At 36.3% G+C, this 17599-nt stretch overlaps 3 protein-coding genes across 14 annotated transcripts in view; 2 read left to right on the top strand and 1 right to left on the bottom strand.

Annotated features, from left to right (window-relative positions):
- GPM6B (glycoprotein M6B) overlaps window positions 1–6776 on the top strand; it is a 108844-nt gene extending 102068 nt beyond the window's left edge. For 6 of the 9 annotated variants that reach the window (XM_040533379.1, XM_040533396.1, XM_040533404.1 and 3 more), the window contains 4 exons: window positions 836–1007; window positions 2950–3023; window positions 3360–3425; window positions 5771–6776. In XM_040533379.1, the coding sequence (XP_040389313.1) occupies window positions 836–1007; window positions 2950–3023; window positions 3360–3425; window positions 5771–5920 (462 nt within the window). In that variant the 3' untranslated portion in view covers window positions 5921–6776. Of the gene's footprint in view, window positions 1–835; window positions 1008–2949; window positions 3024–3359; window positions 3426–4139 lie in introns of all 9 variants that reach the window. The other 3 variants (XM_040533412.1, XM_040533371.1, XM_040533353.1) reach the window with 1 other exon arrangement.
- Window positions 4744–17599, bottom strand: part of OFD1 (OFD1 centriole and centriolar satellite protein) — a 34561-nt gene continuing 21705 nt past the window's right edge. For all 4 annotated transcript variants that reach the window (XM_040533328.1, XM_040533308.1, XM_040533298.1 and 1 more), the window contains 6 exons: window positions 16435–16535; window positions 12827–12946; window positions 11756–11907; window positions 10646–10816; window positions 9931–10001; window positions 4744–8947 (listed from right to left, as the gene is read on the bottom strand). In XM_040533328.1, the coding sequence (XP_040389262.1) occupies window positions 8902–8947; window positions 9931–10001; window positions 10646–10816; window positions 11756–11907; window positions 12827–12946; window positions 16435–16535 (661 nt within the window). In that variant the 3' untranslated portion in view covers window positions 4744–8901. The remainder of the gene's footprint in view (window positions 8948–9930; window positions 10002–10645; window positions 10817–11755; window positions 11908–12826; window positions 12947–16434; window positions 16536–17599) is intronic.
- Window positions 14710–17599, top strand: part of TRAPPC2 (trafficking protein particle complex subunit 2) — a 29776-nt gene continuing 26886 nt past the window's right edge. Inside the window, exon 1 of the mRNA XM_040533488.1 lies at window positions 14710–14715. The gene's annotated coding sequence lies outside the window, so the exon portion shown is untranslated. The remainder of the gene's footprint in view (window positions 14716–17599) is intronic.

Below are 17599 nucleotides of genomic sequence, written 5' to 3' on the forward strand. Positions count from 1 at the left end.
GAGCTCATGAGTCAGCGTTTCACCATAAAACTTAACATGGAAGAATAGGAGAGAGAGGAGGTCCAGTGGGAGCGGAAAACTGGAGTTTTCTGAAGTAGTGAATGCCATACTTGATAATTTTACCAAAGAAAATGCATGTAATATTTAAAAAAAAAAAAAAAAAAAAAAAAAAAGAAAGAAAAAAGAAAAGAAAGAAAGAAAACCCAAACCAGCAAATTTTAATGGGAAAATCCATGATCATCTGAGCTGAAGTAAGTAACTTTTGTCTTGGCAATGCGTATTAGTTTTCTGATCTGCTATAATGAACATGGTATGTTTTCAAAAATTGGTATTCTCAACTGTTACATTCAAAATTGATTTCAATAAATCAGGGAGCACAGAAGAGCTCTACATACATCAATTCACTCTTGTTTTGATTTGCAAGTTGTATAGAAGTGCTAGTATATTACAGTTAATAAAAAAAATCCTTAAATTGACTTTTGTTGGAATTTTATTGGTTTTAGCCTACAACCTGCTTAGCTGAGACTCTTGAGAAATTAATGAACTGCTCATTCAGGAGGCCACACTGCTTGCTCAAGCAGTCAGATGAAAAAAGAAATGTCTGAATTACTTTCTCAGAAGCACTTAGAGTACCAAAGTATTTGTAAGCAACATAAGCAATGCTAATGTTGTTAGTATGCATGGAAATAATGAAGTAATTTAATGGAAATTAAATACCTTATTACTTAATTTCTGAAAATATGCTTAAAGACTGTATTGAAGCATTTTTTTTAAGGAAAATTCAAGTATTCCTTTCAAAGAACAAATATGAAGTGCGTGTGTTTTCTCTGCCCAGTTTGTTTTCCTCACCTATGTGCTTGGAGTGGCCTGGCTTGGGGTCTTTGGCTTCTCCGCTGTGCCTGTCTTTATGTTCTATAACATATGGTCAACTTGCGAAGTCATCAAATCTCTTCAGACAAATATGACAGTTCCAGGGGACCAGATCTGCGTGGATATCAGGCAATACGGTACTTATTTAAATCCTGATTAAATGCTTTATCCTTTCTCCTTGGTCTATCTTCAGTAGTTTTGTTTCAGCTTTACCAAATGAACCAAATGCAAAAGCATCTTGTGTCCCTGAATGCGCTATTACTTTTCTAATTAATTCAGATTACATTGATCTCTTTCCAGATGCAGTCAGTTTAACTGAACAGGCAAGTCATTTATCTAAAATGATTTTGTAGCAGCTTCCAATACCATAATATTAGGTGTAAAAATAGAACAGCCTCAAAATAAACTGCTTAGAGACAGAGCTGAGAGATAACCAGAATCTGTTTTCTTAAACCCATTTGTGTATATATATATTTCTTTCAAAAAGCTGTTTTTACATTTAATTATGAAGTTAATGCCTGAGTTTTGCTGTAACAATTACTTTCAATTAAAACCAAACACCTGCAATCAAGGGTCTGCCTCAGATATTAATGAATTAACTCTGCTTTCTAATTACACACAGAAAACTGGGGGAGGGGAGGGGTGCAAGTAGCAGAGCAGTGGGGCAATAGCTTAAAATATTGTCTGGCCTTTCAAATACTTTAGTCATTAAAGTGAATTTTTCCTGAAGTTAATCTCATCTTCCCTTGTGCTGAAAACCTTCTGTCACAGTTACTTTGGGCTTCATTTTAGCTTGCATGTTCTAGGAATGTTTGTTTCTTTGAACTAATTAAATCAAAGCTGAGGAAACAGATTCACAGTCGAGAAAGCAAGCAAGCTTGGTTTTGCTTTCCTGTCCTGGCTCTAGGTCCAGTAGGAGAGAATAAGATGTACCAACTTTAAAAGCAAGAAGTCCCAAATCAAATGTTTGCATCCTATTTCAGCAGCTGCCAGCAAGAGGCCGGGAAGTATGCTTTCTTCAGTAGCAAAGCCCAGGAGTGCAGGGGGAAGGTGCACTCCTCCACCCTTCTGCTTCTCCTGTTTGTTTTGCAGCTGTGCCACGGCTGCGTGGGGCTGTTTTTTTCCTCTGATTGATAAAATCATTTGTGTTTCAATGAGTGGCGGGAGAGAGCAGCTTCTCAACATGCTGCTTGTGTCACTGAAGTGTCTTCTAGTTCTGGTTGGAAGCGATAGCTGAATGCTGTCAACTGTATCTTGCAGTTGCAGAGAAGAAACTGGCTTTAAAGTAAATCCTATAAAGTCTTTCTGAAAGCCATACTGTCCTGAGATAATTTCAATGACCTGCCCCTTACAAAGTTCCTAATTCCAACCAGCTGAGTTTGAAATGTGAGTTGCACTGGGGAGGTGAAGTGCTGTTTTCCTTTTTCGAGCCATGGCTTCTGCTTAAGCTTTACATCTGTTACTGGCCTAAAAGTTTAGGTTATTTTAAATTTTCTAGATCCCATCGACTTTTCAGATTTTCAATCATGTAAGAAAAGTAGTTGGGAGTACATGAGGTATAGCGGACCAGATTCTCATGTAGCAGCTCTCACTTCATGCTTTTTTACCGCCTGGAACTTAAGCAGAAGAAAATTCTTGTGTAGTTCTCCCCTCCAGCTCCACATTCACCCGCTTCTACAGCAGTTGTTCAAGTAGAATTTAATCTAGTAAGGAATTGCACATTAAGTGCTGTCCTGAAAGATGCCAAGTATCTCTGAGATGCAGACGATCCCTTTCAGTCCCCAGTGTCAGGAAGCAGGCAGTATGAGACTGGACCTGAAGCACAAAAACCCAACCATTTGGCTGCCATATGGGAAAACCACATCTGAGAACGTATCTTGGCAACAAGCCTTGGTATAAGGAGAAAGTGCAATTTTAGTGAGCTGTTTAATTCCTCCTGCCAACTCAAAGCTGTACTGGTCAACGCGTGGATGCCCAAAACGGGAACACAACTGGCTAGTGGGCAGAAAAAATAATAAAGGAACAGAAAGTCTGTGTTGATTGCTAAAATTAGTGGTTTCTTTTGCTGTGGTATTTCAGGTATTATCCCGTGGAATGCTGTACCTGGCAAAGCCTGTGGTCCGATCCTGGAGAACATCTGCAACACGAACGAGGTACACAGGCATGACCCATGTGCGGCTTATGCCTCCAGGTCACTTAGGCACAACATAATAACTAACTTGGTGAAAGCTTGTGGAGGAAACTAATAATAAGAGTAGAAAGAAATTGATTTTAGCAGAATATTGAAACTACTCTGGCTCTGCACATCCAAAAAAAAAAAAAAAAAGCGTTTTCTAAACATTTTAGGTTTTTAAAGTTTTGAAGCTCTTGCTATGAAGACAGGTTTATTATCTTTATTCTTTAAAACAGCTGAAATGCATTTTATACTATCCTCAGTTACGTAAACATTTTTAACGTTGTTTTTTTGTTTGTTTGTTTGTTTTCCCTAGTTCTACATGTCTTATCACCTGTTCATTGTGGCTTGTGCTGGAGCTGGTGCCACTGTCATAGCATTGGTGGGTAGCATTTTTATTTATTTATTTATTTTTACTGCGCAATGTGTTCCTTTCAGACTTAAGATGCTTTAAGATCAAATTTTATGCATCTTAAAAATGCTGATACTAGACATAAAAGAGGGTGAGCTGTAATCACTGTTACTTTCTGCTAAGCTTTGGACATTACGAGTCAGCAGGTCCCACACTTCTGCTTTAAGAAGTCATCTTAACTCACCTGCCCTATCCTTAGGAAAAAAAATCTTTGCATGTCCTTTTAAAATCCTACTTCTACCCACTGTTGATATTTTTCTGTTCACTATTTCTTTTCACTGTTGTAGTTTATTTGATCAAAAGCTTGTAACCTCTTGTTCTTTTCGTCTGGACCCAGGCAATTTGACTAGTCCAACCCTGCAATGCCAATCACAGGTAGCAGTTGGAAAAAGGGATGTTAATAAGATGACTTTTTTCACGCGTCTAATACTTACCCTAGCTGCCAGCTTCTAACTTGCTATCAGCCAAATCTAGGTGTAATGGTGCCTGTTCTTTGGCAAAATAGCCTTAGGCCTGTGTGTAGATTATACTCAAGGGACAAAAGGCAAGTTAGTTATCTTGCATCTTCACCCTGGAGGAAGCTCGGAATAGCATCTGTTGTAAAAGTATCAACGGTTGCCCAAGTGGGCTTGAGCCGTCACCTTGTTGTGTCTTACTCTCCTGTATTTTGTTCTCTTCCACCAGCTGATCTACATGATGGCTACTACATATAACTATGCTGTTTTGAAGTTTAAGAGTCGGGAAGATTGCTGCACTAAATTCTAAATTGTATAAGCCCAGTAAAGAGCTGCATTGCTGTAGCTTGAAATACCACTGACACCCTAGGCTAAAAGTCTAGCTTTCTGAATTTTGTTACAGTAATTGTAAATAGCTTCAGTAAGCCTCATTTAGCTTATCAGATTAATAAAATGACTTCTTGTATATGAACTATGATGTGGATGAGATCTGGCTATTTTTTCCTGTTGAGAGGATTCAGTTACTGTTGGACTGTTTATAAATCGTCCTTTGGAAGATAGGACTTTTTCATTTGAAGTCTCCATTTGTTTTTTAGCAGTCATCTCTAAAACAAAGACTGGAACAGTTCAGGGTCAGAATTACTCGTCTATTCTTCATCCTAAACGACAACTACAAAAAACTCTGAGCATACAAATATATATGATACAAAATAAAAAGAGTAATAAAGTAGTGCCAATCTCTTTTGGCAGAAATCAGAAGCCCCAGTATTATGAATTAGTCGGCTTGTCTTTCTGGTGCATGGATGATTAAGTTGATTATTTTCTTTTACTTCATTTTCAAATAACTGCCAAATCATGCTCTCTCTGGAAGGAAATACATCCTTGTATTAGCTCTGCGTAAAACAATCACATTCTGGTTTTGGACCCTAAACTTGTAAGAAATAGCATATAAATAGTTTCTGTTCTTGTATGGCTTGCACTTTAGTAACTGATTTCTCAGTAGCCAGATCTCAAAAATGTAAGTATGACTGCACGGGAAGCAAAACCATGCATAGATCATAGAGACATTTTTACACTGTTGGGGGGAAAAAATAAAAAGTGAATTAATGTGTTCAGATGTAGATTTTTTGCATGAAGTGTGGTGAAAAGATGTTGGGAAGAGATGAATTCAAAAACCAGGAAAAATCCACACAATAAAAAAAAAAAAAGCTAATTATGATGTAAAACTTTTCACCTGAAGTTAGACAATGGGAGATTAAAATGTAGTTATAACAATACATGATTAAGACTTCTTAACCCAGAGATTGCATGCTTTTGCTTAGTTTTGGACTCGTGTTTTGTTGTTTAATTTTTCAATGTGTTAATGTAGCCTTGTTCACGTAAATAAAACTGTTTACAATTTCAGGCTTTTTCCAGGGGGAGGGTGGAATTCTCATCTGCTTGTTGGGGGAAAAGAATTACCAGGAGCTGGGCTTGAATATACATAAACACCACAACCTTAGAAACCAGTTCTTCTGAGCACCTCTTAGTTTACGTAGGATCTAAATTGCCACGTATAAAAGTTTTTTTTCCCGCTTCTCCCCATTCTTCATTTTAATTGATCCGTACAACTCTTCAGCTCATTTTATTGCTGTTGTACTAACTTTCTCTAAGTTGTGAATAACCAACCTAAATATTAGCATGCAAAATTCTAGAGATCTTTGAAAATAGCCTCTGTGCTTGTTTTAATAACAGAATGCTTATTAACGTAGAATAACTTTTTTTTGGTCATTATTGTAAAGAGCGTCTATTAATCTAACTAGCAGCTTGCTTTGCCTCTTGACATGCTCACTAGCCATCATGCTCACCCTTCTCTTCCAGATCCACTTCCTCATGATACTGTCTTCTAACTGGGCCTACTTAAAGGATGCAAGCAAAATGCAGGCCTACCAAGATATCAAAGCAAAAGAAGAGCAGGAGCTTCAGGATATCCAGTCTCGGTCAAAAGAGCAACTCAATTCTTACACATAAATGTTTGCCACAGTAATTCAGCAGAAGAATTCTGTAGCTCTGACAAATCAACAAATAGCTGCTCTGCAGTACAGATGTGTGTCTACCAAACAAAATTATAGAGAAGTGTAAAAGCTTCACGTTCAAGCTCCTGGAACACATTCATAGGGAAATCTTCCCATGGGTAATCTTCCATCTCACGCAGAGAATGGAGGTTTTATTCCAGGCATTTTAAAAGGCAACACTTCACAATAAGTGACCAAATTATTCTACTTTGAGACGTTCAGAATTTACTATTTGACATGCAGCATGAATTCCTGCACAAAACTGTGGCAGGTGCTCCAAACCAGCAAGCAGTAAATGTTTGTACAGACCTTAGACAAAGGCATGTGTAAGATGTGTGATTTAGTATCTCCTCAGTATATATACCAAATGGAACTGTGGCTGGCTAAGATTTCTGATAGCCTGTGCTTATTTGGAAGCACAGTTGCAGCGTTTTATAAGTCATAATAGGGCAGCCTTTGAACACTCTTTACATGGGCCACAGGAACAGCAATCTACTTTTGTGCCACAGTTTTTTACGATGAAACAGTCACTCTCCTGTGCTTACCTGAGTGTTGAGCAGATGTCCCAAGTTTTAATCTTTTTATTAACTATTTAATGGAATGTAGATGCTTGGATCTGGATAATGATCCCCTTCTTTGAAAATAAATGTCAGCTTTGCCTTAATATTTATTTTCTATAAATGTCTTAGCATTTATATAGTGGCAGGAGACCATTATCCTTCATTTTAAGTGAAAAGTGTTACCTTATTAAAATGACACTGATGTGACTACTCCAAACGAGCAGATGACGAAGTTTGCAGAGTTTTACACAATAAAAATGACAGCCATAAAGCAGAATACAGGATGTCCACCTTTTCTCTATCTTGGTGCTTAGCAAATTTATAGTCAGTGCTTATGTGTTTTCCTTTTTACAAATTAATTAGCACATTAAGAAAACGTGGTGTTCAGAAAAAAAACAACAACACAAACTGGTGCCATTTTAAAGCATTTCCCATAGAAGTCTGCCTTCTAATTAATGTTTATTTCAGAAGCTTTCAGTGATATCTTGAGTATTAGTGATGGTATATTTGGTGTTTGTTCTATATGATATATATATATATATATAAATGTTGGGGGAAAAGTAAAATACATCAGTCATTTGAAAAAAATTGAATATTCAAGTCATACCCACGTTAAGCTGACGTGTGGTTTGATCGTTTTGACTGTTTGCTGAATATAAGTAAGTCAAAGGAAGCACAAAACTTCTTTTACGTCAGCATTAAGAGAAAAGGCATTTTGGGGGGTATTAACTTCAGCTATAATTTTTCTGTTTAATATTGAAGTCTAATTTGACAGTTTAAAAAGGGGGCAAAGTTGATCAGTGTAGAGCAAATATGACAAAATAGCCTAGTGTATGTTCTTACCTGTTGCATGAAGGAGACATTTCTACAGCAAAGCAGGTGATGTTCTAGCCCAGTGTTTGCATAAGGGTAATAATGGAGGCAGTGTCTTAAAGCCTAATTCTTTTCTAATTCAGTGTAGCTATTACTGGGAGTTTTTGAAGTTTTGTTTAAGTAGTCTAATATTTTTATGTAAAGAGCATTAAATTTTGCTATGTATAAATTTTTGTAACCTAACAGTGAATCAATATTTTCTATCAGTGCCAAGGGCTTCCTGTAGTTACACCCAAGTGTTAAAATAAATATTTGTAGATAATAGACAACACTTGTGTATGCTTATTTTAAAACAGACCTACAGCTACTCTATACTAGTGCATCTCTGTTTTATATCTCTATCTGAAGTTAAACACATTCTGTTCAATATTGTCCATTTGATAACGTACTGCGAAAGGCTGCCCTGTAGGTGTATGCTTCAGCATGGTAAGTTTTTCTAGCATTAACTACTGATAGTTGTTCCAGGGCAGCATAAAGCAACAAGCACTATTCAGCCCGTGCTTGACATCAGACAGAACGAATTTCTGAGGAACTTTGTAAATTCCATTTTTGCTGCAACATAAAATTAATTCAGCAGCATGTAAAATTAGACTATCCCCTAAATATTTTGTCTTAATTTAAAAAAGAAAGTGTGTCTCATTTATGGTACACCACATTTCAACCTCCAATGAATTCCAGAGGGAGCTTCAGTTTTGCCCCTAAATTCTGTCAAACTTGGCTTCATGTTCCTGTAGTTAGGTCAAGGTAAGCAGCCTCCAATGCAGTGCAAGTTGTACTATATGCTGCCGCCCAAAATTACTTCATCGATAAAAAATACTGTATTTTATACTGTAAATAAAGTTTAATGATCTTGCCTTTAATCTACCTACGAAATGCAAAGCTTAAATAAAGATGAGTTAAATAGCATTTTTTATTTGAATCTCTCGGTTCTGGGCTGGTTAACACTAACAAAGCATGAGAAAAGGCTGCTTTTAAAAGTGTTTGTTTCTCCTGCTGTAGCAGTAAAAAGGACAAGTTAATGTGGTTCTGTCTCTGCTCTCTAAAAAAGCACAAGCCAGGGGTTTCTACGGGATATCTTTAAAAACATGAGATAGCCTCAGTGTAATAAAAAAGTTCAGTTGTTACTTTGACCTACTGTTTGTTACACTTGGTGGGGAACAGGAGAGGAGGAACAACATTTCAAAAGCTGTGGACATTTCTAGGAATTCAAGGTCAAGCACAGCTACCTGAACATACGGATTCATTTCTTTACACAGCTTTGTCCTTTCCTCTCACTATGCTCAAGGGCCTCCTGCTGGAAGAGTAACACATATAGACTCAATATTTAAATTCAGTGACTAAAGTGGTTAAGATTTCAATAGCAGCCTTACTCATTTATGATTATAGAGCCTGCAACTCCTGTGCCTAGCATTTATTACAACTTCATTTACGACCAGAAAGCTGTTTTAAAAACATTTTATTGTAGTTAAAAGAGAAAAAGAAAAACAAAAACAGTTGCTGCTGTTCACCAGAAGCTTTCATCATCATCTCCATGAGAAATGCCTGCAGCACTGTATTGGGGATAGGAAAGGAGGAAAAAACATGGCATTAAGTCTAAAGTAGCTTATTGTATGAAGCATATATTTGTTTCAGAGAAAGTTAAAGTTACACACAACTTAACAGAGTGCATCTAATCACAGGCTTTAGTCACTGACAATCTATGCTGCAGTTTTCTTGCTGTTCCAAAAGCCTTTAAGAGTGAGCATTTGGGCCACCTCATCCATCAAACAGCATTACTATCTACTACTTTGGTAGCACAAAAGAACACTGCACAAATATACTTCAGGAGCTCCAGAGTGGGGTCTGGTGTGTAAAACAGCACTTTAAAGGGACAGCTAACACTGAATCATTACTAGATACAGTGAGAGTCATTTTTAATCTGCTCTATATTTTTTGCTTAGATATATTTTCAATTCTACATCTGCAGATAAACTGAAAGATTTACCAAGAAACTAAAAGCGACGTGCCCTTATTTATTGAGCTCTAGCGATAACCACAGGAAATGCCCTAGCTGTGGAACTCAATCAGGCTGCCAAAAACCTCTCTGAAATAAGATATGTGAACTAGTTTGTTAAAAGTCCATGATGCTACTAATAAATCATAGGTAGATTCAATGCAAATAACAGACTGTATGCAACGTACAGCACAGACAACTTTTCACAGGATCATTACTCAGGAAGAATCCGTTGTGCTTCAGCTCACCATGAAGGAACTGAGATGCTGCTCAATTGCAGATAAAAAGTTTTAATTGTGACAGCTATTGAAACAGATCATCGAATATAGTTCCTAGATCCTAATTCAATATTGTGCCTAACTTACCTGTATAAGAATTGGGAGGATCCTCAATTATTCCAACGTATTTATTTTTTATTACTAACTTGTTTAAATTTATTTTGCTTTTTAAGAGGCAAATGTCTCTTAGCCATAATTCATGCTGTAAGTATTAATTAGTAGGAAGTAATAGAAGTCATTTGTAGTAATGTGTGAGCCTTACCTGTCATCTTTTTCACTCGATGTAATTCCCTCTGTGAGTGATATTTCTTGTATTTCTTCTTTTTTTGAATCCTGGCAGTCAAGAGGAAAATACACTTTCCGTAACTGGTTCTTAAGTCAAGGTTTAAGTGACTCTAATAATTGCTTCTGTACTTTAGGACACCTAATTGAAAATAAATATCTTCTGAAAGAGCCAGCCTATTTCTACAAATGAAGCACTGCATCTAGAATAATGAAGCTTTGGAAAAATGGGTTTGGACAGTGCCTGAATAAAACTATGCTGCAGTCTGTCATCAAAGTAATGTTCACACATGTAATTGTTCTTTAAGATCAAATTTTCCATCCTGCCAGATTATATTCTATCAACCTCATCAGTTGCGTTAGTGGAACACAAATCAACCTGTATAGATTCAAACTGATGTATTTTAATTAGGATCTCAAAATACTATATTTAAACACGGACTACTAAAAAAACCGAGGATGTATTTCTGTTTAAATACTGTCAGAGTACCTAACAAAAAATAAACAAAAAAACCCCACACATTTGAATCAACACATTTCTGCAATACAAACGCCCATTTCTGCGAGTTGTTACATTAAAGGCTCTTAATGAAGAAAAAAATTTAAAAATGAGATTATTATTTTCATTCTAAGCATACTTAGCAAGACACCAATTCAAACAATATTTTGGGGGGCCCAGTTTTGAGAATAATCACCTGGTGTGCCAGTTCCTGCTCTCTTCTCTGCTGAATTATTTTCATGTATTTTTCTAATGGATTTGGAGTAGAATCCTTTACAATATCTTCAGCAGCAGAATTACCATTTTCAAATTTTTCTCCCTCTTTATCTTCTTTTTCTTCATCTATTTTCATCGAATCTTGGATCCACTTTAAGACAAAAAAAAATGAAAATTAAAGACCAACCAGATCAATAAAACTACCTTTATACCTAAATACTTGCAGGATGTAACATTAAACTTGGTAAAATATGCCAGTGTAAATAGCATTAAACTTGCTACATGCAGTTCCAGATGAAACTTTAAGTTATCACTTCAATTCAGGAGTGTCATTCAAAAAAATCTAATCTGTTTGTATGCCTGAAATGCCGTGAGGACTGAAATCCTGGCTTCTGCATAAGGCTAGATCTACATGTGAATTGAAGATGAGCTGACACAGGTATGCAAGTTTCTTGAATGGCCTCGTTTGCTAGTGTGAAGGGCAGCATGATCAGTACCACTGAACTGAATTGAATTAACCAAGGTTTAAGTGTAGGAAGAGGAAGAAGAAAGAGGAGAAAACAAAAGCCAAATTTTATACAGTACCCAAAAATACCAAACATTATTTCGACATGCGCTACATCAGCTCAAAGGGATTTAAACAAACTCCACAGTCTCCTTGTAACTTCTGCTTCAAAAAATCCACCCTAAATACCGTTATAAAAGCTAATGAACAGGTGGACACTAACATTTTCTGGTGATGTCGCACTCGCAGCAGTCCAGACCGGAGCAAATGTATATAGCTTGTTCCAATAGCCTGGTGACATCTGCATTTTAAGTTCTCAGCATAAAACTGTAGCTTCCAGTTACATGAAGCATGGAATAAAAAGCATCCCTTTCCAGGGAAAAAGTTACTTGGCATAACAGGAAGTTCTAGCAAGACTCTTTGGTTAATCACACAGGTGCTTAAAACAACTTAGCCTCTACTATTTTCACCTAAAAAAAGCATAACATCTATTTTTAACTAACATCTATTTTAACACACAGCAATCCTAAACTAATATCACACTACGAAGCTACATCACTGTCAGAAATTAAAATACTAAATCACCGTCTCTTTCTTCAGCTGTTCCGCTTCGTTTTGCTCTCTCTCCAAAGCTTCCTGTTGTTCTTTCTCTCTCCTTTCTTCTCTGGTTCTCCTTTCCTCTTCACAGTTTTTGTCTTCTTTATTTTGTTCTTCAATCTGTCTTTGATCCAACACAGCTGTGAAAAATTATTTCAATATCTATGACATGATTTATAGATACTTCAGTAATCTACTATGGTAGCATACAAATAAGTAACAGGTTCCTGTATAACATTAAAAGGAAATGAAAAACAACTGGAAATATATATATATATATAAATACATATACTGGTGTTATTCTTATGTATCTGGCAATGTTTTTTTCCACCTCAATACATTTCAGTCTGGTATATGACTGCCTAAGAGTTGAACACTAGAGACAAAGTAGAGTCCAGGGAGTTGACAAATCTCTCTGCATTTCTTATTTCCAGCACAAACTTTCTCATCAAATCTGTTATGTTTAAGTTCATGTTGCTCTATTTTTTTCTCTCTAAATAAGAATTATCACAGTGTTACTATGCAGAGCAAAGTAGGAAAGCCACATACACTGCACTGAAATCATCCTCATCTATCCAAAGAATTAAATCTAGCATTGTGACAATGCAGTTTGCAAACTGAATCAATCAATCAATCAATAAATAAAAGCCAGGCACGCAGTATAGAAAATACTTCAAAATAAAAACTTTCAGGTCTTACTTCTATCAAGAACAGAGGCAATGTTTACTAATTATTCTAAAGAAGGGGAAAAGAAACATCAGAATCTTCCCTCCGGAGGCTGGGTGAAGGGCTAGGGCCAGGGTGGGGGGTGGGGGAAGAATTGTTAAAAGTCTTTAAATTAAAAACACATTTAAACAAAACTGGGGTGAAAAAGTCATCCTCGTACAGTAAAGCAAAAGAAAACATTCTCTTTTCTTTATTACATAATTACCACTTTTGGGAAAAGTCTTCATTCACTTTGGTGTATATACCTACAGAATGTTAAATATCTGGGGGTTTGTTCTACACACGTGACATCTAAAAAGGGCATTCACTTTTGTTTCTGAGCTGAAAACTCACTTAAGTCCTGCAGCGAAGTGGCTGTTGCTTGCATAGTGGTTGCGACATGGTTTTCATTGACAACGTCCCCAGATGGATGCAAGACATCACTTTCACACTGCTCTGGAATGTCCCCCTGATCTGGAGAAGAAATTTGAACAATGGCTTCATTATTTTGTAATTACAATAGTGGAGCAAAGGAATGGACACAAAGTGTGGGAATGGCTGAATTGGAACTCATAAATATAAGCACTAATTGAGCATTTTCCTTCCAACTTGACCATTTCCCTGAGGATGAAGAATCACAGGCTGTGCTTGCTTCTTTAATTACAGAATTGTTAGTTTTTAAATTAGCTATTGGAACACATCTGTTTACAGAGCCAAAAGAGAATCATGAATAAATATACAATAGAAAACCAAAATGTTTTCATTTCTTTACATAATCACGATACAGATCACAGAAAAATTACATGTCCAAGCTTAACTCATCCCTTTCATGCACATAAAACAACCTTTAAATTACTTGATCACATACTATTTCTTTATTAGGATCCTTGCCCTCTTCAGTGCACAGGGTGGATACTGCTAACTCAAATATTCTACATTATATTTTCATCTGTGCAACAATATCACTATTACACTCTACCGCTTCTTAATGATTTATGTGCAAACTGTGCAACTGCTGTTAACTCAGTGTTATGGAAGAAAGCAGAAAGAGATGAGAAGTCAGATGTAGCCACCAGAGTTTTAGGCAGCCAACCCAAAATACACAGAACCGTTTTCCAGACATGTAGCGTAAAATAGAACAGATACTTTATGCATCTCCTTAAGTTTTGAGTAAATGTTTAAGAATATGAATTCCCCATCCTTCAAGTGTTCAAGTGTTATCAAGGCTTCAAGCATTTTTCTTTCTGTTTTGTAATAAAAACTGAAGTATTTTGTATGGTGACAAACAAGACACCCAGACTAACCAGTCTCTCTCTCAGAATGGTCTGAATCCCTTCAATTCAAATTCTTTTAGAGGAATTTCAGATGAAGTTATCACACAAAAGTCATGCCAAACTGTCAATCTAACAAAGTTAGGAGAAAGTTTTCAGTTTCTTACAATAGCAGCAAGAAGTCTTACCAGGTTCCCTAGGCAAATAAATTCTATGTATGTTTTACATAAGACCAAAATAATGGGTTATCATACTCAAAAGATAACATTCCTTTTTTTTTTTTTTCTCCTCCTCTCTTTAGGTTTAAATTAAAAGGTTTTCAACAACAAAACTGTTTCTTAATTAAGCATCAGTATATTTCAAGGTATACGTAACGTTTAAACAGTCAAAAAATTTCTATCCCAAGTAGGTTCCTGTTAAATATTATATCTAACTTCTGAGAGCCTGTTAACCACACAAACAGGAAAAACAAATAAAACAATATAGTGAGAACCATGTTAACATTTATCATTCTGCAAAGTAAAAAGAAAAAAAGGTAACACTTCACACACCTTCATTCCTTTATGTAAGGGTGGACAGCAAGAGATGCATTATATCCTTAGGACGAGCACATACTAAAAGCAATTAGTGCCCACAGAAATCCCAATCTTTTCTGGCTAGAGCTCACTCACAGTAGGATTAAAAGGCTCTCCATATTTTCTGGTATCTCCCATATACCATATTCTGTGATATCTCCTTCCCTCCATTGGCTTTGTCTAGTCTCATCAACCTTTCTCCTTCTTCTCTCATTCCTTCATTATATCTTATGCTCTGTATACTTAGATTTTACATTCTTCTCCTCCCCGTAATTTCTCCTGCGTTACCATCTCCCCATTTTAGCCATTCTGATTTCCTTCTACATAATGAGAATGGTTGTTTTGCTGATGCAGTCTGAATCAAGTAAAGTACTGCTAATTTAGAAAGCACTGGTATGTGCAATCTCTTACAGTTATTACTTCTGACTACGGCATGTCACTAAATGATACAGTGGTAAGCTATTTGAGCACAGCAGCTACTCAGGCCTAACTGCCAAGAAAATGCCAATCTATTCATGTGTGTGATAAAGTAAAATTGAAATATTTAATGTGTTCATAAAAGTCTCTAATGTGAAAGTCAACAAATGAATCAAAATCCAATCAAAATATGAGATGAGGAGAAACCATTAGTGGTTACAGGCTTGGTTCACATTAAAATAATGCATTTAAAGCTCATAAAAAGAATACTGAATGAGGTAAATTTAAAAAAAAAAAATGTACTGAGTAAAGCTTCAAGGAGAAATGCACAGATTAGTCATCAGCTTCCACTAGTTATCACTGAAGAGTAACAAACAGCACATTCGCTGTGTACACAAACAATAGCTTTTTTGTTTGGTCGGTTTGTTTTTAAAACACTGACTGCTGCATTCTCACGGGTTCGGGAGAGTGAGCAGGGGCATTGCTTCATCTTCCATATGACCTAACTGCACCCAAAGGAACAGGCCAGTCTCAGACTCAGGAAAACACTCACCAGTTAGGAGCATTTTTTTTCCAAATCTGTTGTTCTCTCTCCCATATAATAATCAGCTCCTCACCAACTATGAATTCACGAATGATGTATGACCCCGTGACATCTCTCTGTCAGCCTCAAGAGTTTACAGACACAACAAAATTTGGATATGAGAAAGGTTCTAAAGCATACTGTTCACATCCTTCTCATTGATAATTTCACTTACTTTAAACTTACAGTTTCATGGGAGATAAAGCTGCTCAGGCCCACCATTAATGGGTTATTCAAATGCTGAAAAACTAGGAAATAAAGCCAATAACTTTCTATTTCTGTCTTCTATAAAGTACATAAACTTTTATAATCCTCCTGTTTCTACAGGACCTTACTTAGATGCAAAATTTTCTAAAACTGACTCTGCATGCCTAACTCCAGCATATAAAAAAGAAGGAAACATTTCTGTAGCACACAAAATAAAACACAACATAATGCCAGAATTCCTCCTGCAATGTAGACCAAAAAATGTAAATAAATAAAATTCTCCTCTCAGAAGGAAAAAAAAAAAAAAAAAGATAAATTCACATTTCAGTAACTTAACCATACATTCCGAGTGCACTCTGAGATATTCTGAAGTAACCTCTAACTTGTAACACTACTTAATCCTCGGTTACCGAAGAAGAAATCAACAATACTGACTGCTGCAGAAATTTATCTTCAGAGCTACAACTTGGTAATCCTGCTCTGATATTGGACCACGAAAAACACTCCTTGTGATTTTATTTTATGCAGCACATATAATAGGGCCTCAGGTTAGTTCATATACTCGTACACTTTGCTTTAAAAAGAAAAAAAAAATCCTACACCATTTTAAAACATTCTGAAGCAACTGTCAGACCTACATGCATTACTCAGAACAAGATTATGCAAGATTTCTGAACAAAAAGTATGTCCCCAAATTTCAGAACCAAATGGATTTTAGTATCTACATATTTCTCCATATCCTTCTCCTCTAAGGATGCAAATATGAAGAAAAATGATCTTTCATCACCTGAGACAGTTTCTTTTTTCTTATTTTCTTCAACTATAGTCCTAACCTGTTCAAGACAATCGTCTTCCAACTGTTAAGCCCTATGGTGTCAAATAAGCCATTTAAAATGCACTAAAACTTACATTCAAGAGAAGAAACGTGTTCTTCAAGGTCCTCGTATAGTAGTTTCTCTGGTTTGGGGTTACTGCTCAAATCTTGGTTATCTATTTGTTGATTCTGAAGTCTGAAAGAAGGAGGAAAGTAAACAATTTGAATAAATACAAACACTAAATCCTTTAAGCAAATAACTACCAGAGATTTAAATACAAGGCTTACTCACATGCACAGCAACAGACTAAACCTAATGTAAAACCTATAACGGCACAATGCTACAACTTTCTGCCTCCAAAGTCAAGGTAATTAAATACAGTTCTCTAACTTTTACCAAATGACAGCTCCATCACTCTGATAAGGTGCTGCCCCTGCAGCCTTTCCGCAAGGCCTACACGTGACATAAAGCTATTAGATTAAAACAATATACACACAAAAGGCATAAAGAGGAATAAGGAAAAAAAAGAAAAAAAGAAAAAACGAGAAATACAACAAAGCATGACACACAGTCAACTGAAATTTTTTAAATTGCCTTTTTTTGGCTCTGTGTTAATCTAATTCCCACTTTCACGTCACTTTAACAGATGTGTTTGAGATGTATTAGGATTAGGTGTCTGGCAAAACATGTATTCAGGGGTGAAAATCTGGGTTCTGTGAAAAATGGGGTTAGTGCCCTCATTCTAAATCCCCGTTTATCTAATCAGAAAGATGATGTGAAAGAACAATATCTCCCATGTGACCTTGCTACTAAACTGTGACCAGAATCAGAATAGAAAAATAGTACAGGTCACGAATTCATCAGCAGCTCTTTATAAAGGAGCTTACTTCACACCAGCTGTTGCTGGTGTACATTGTTCCATAAATATGTTTGTGCTTATAATTTCTAAGCAATTCAAGACTTCCACGTGGGCAAAAGTAGAGAAAAAAAATACATACCCCAATAACAAGGCATGTTCAACAAAAACAGTAAGTCTGGGGAAAAAAAAATAGATCTGCATTTTCAGAAGGATGGTTCGATAGCATCAGTGGCAAAAAACATTCTGTAAATTTAACACAGCAAAGTAGGTGGAACTCCAAGTTTTTGGAAGTCCATGTTTTTAGTCTCAAGAACATGCATGCCACATCCTTCAATACTGTATCCTGTAGCACTGCTAGGAAGACACTCAGTACACTGCCACAGATTTAGCAAAGAGAAGA

The sequence above is a fragment of the Cygnus olor genome, chromosome 1 (assembly GCF_009769625.2).
Source record: "Cygnus olor isolate bCygOlo1 chromosome 1, bCygOlo1.pri.v2, whole genome shotgun sequence".
Lineage (NCBI taxonomy): Eukaryota > Metazoa > Chordata > Aves > Anseriformes > Anatidae > Cygnus > Cygnus olor.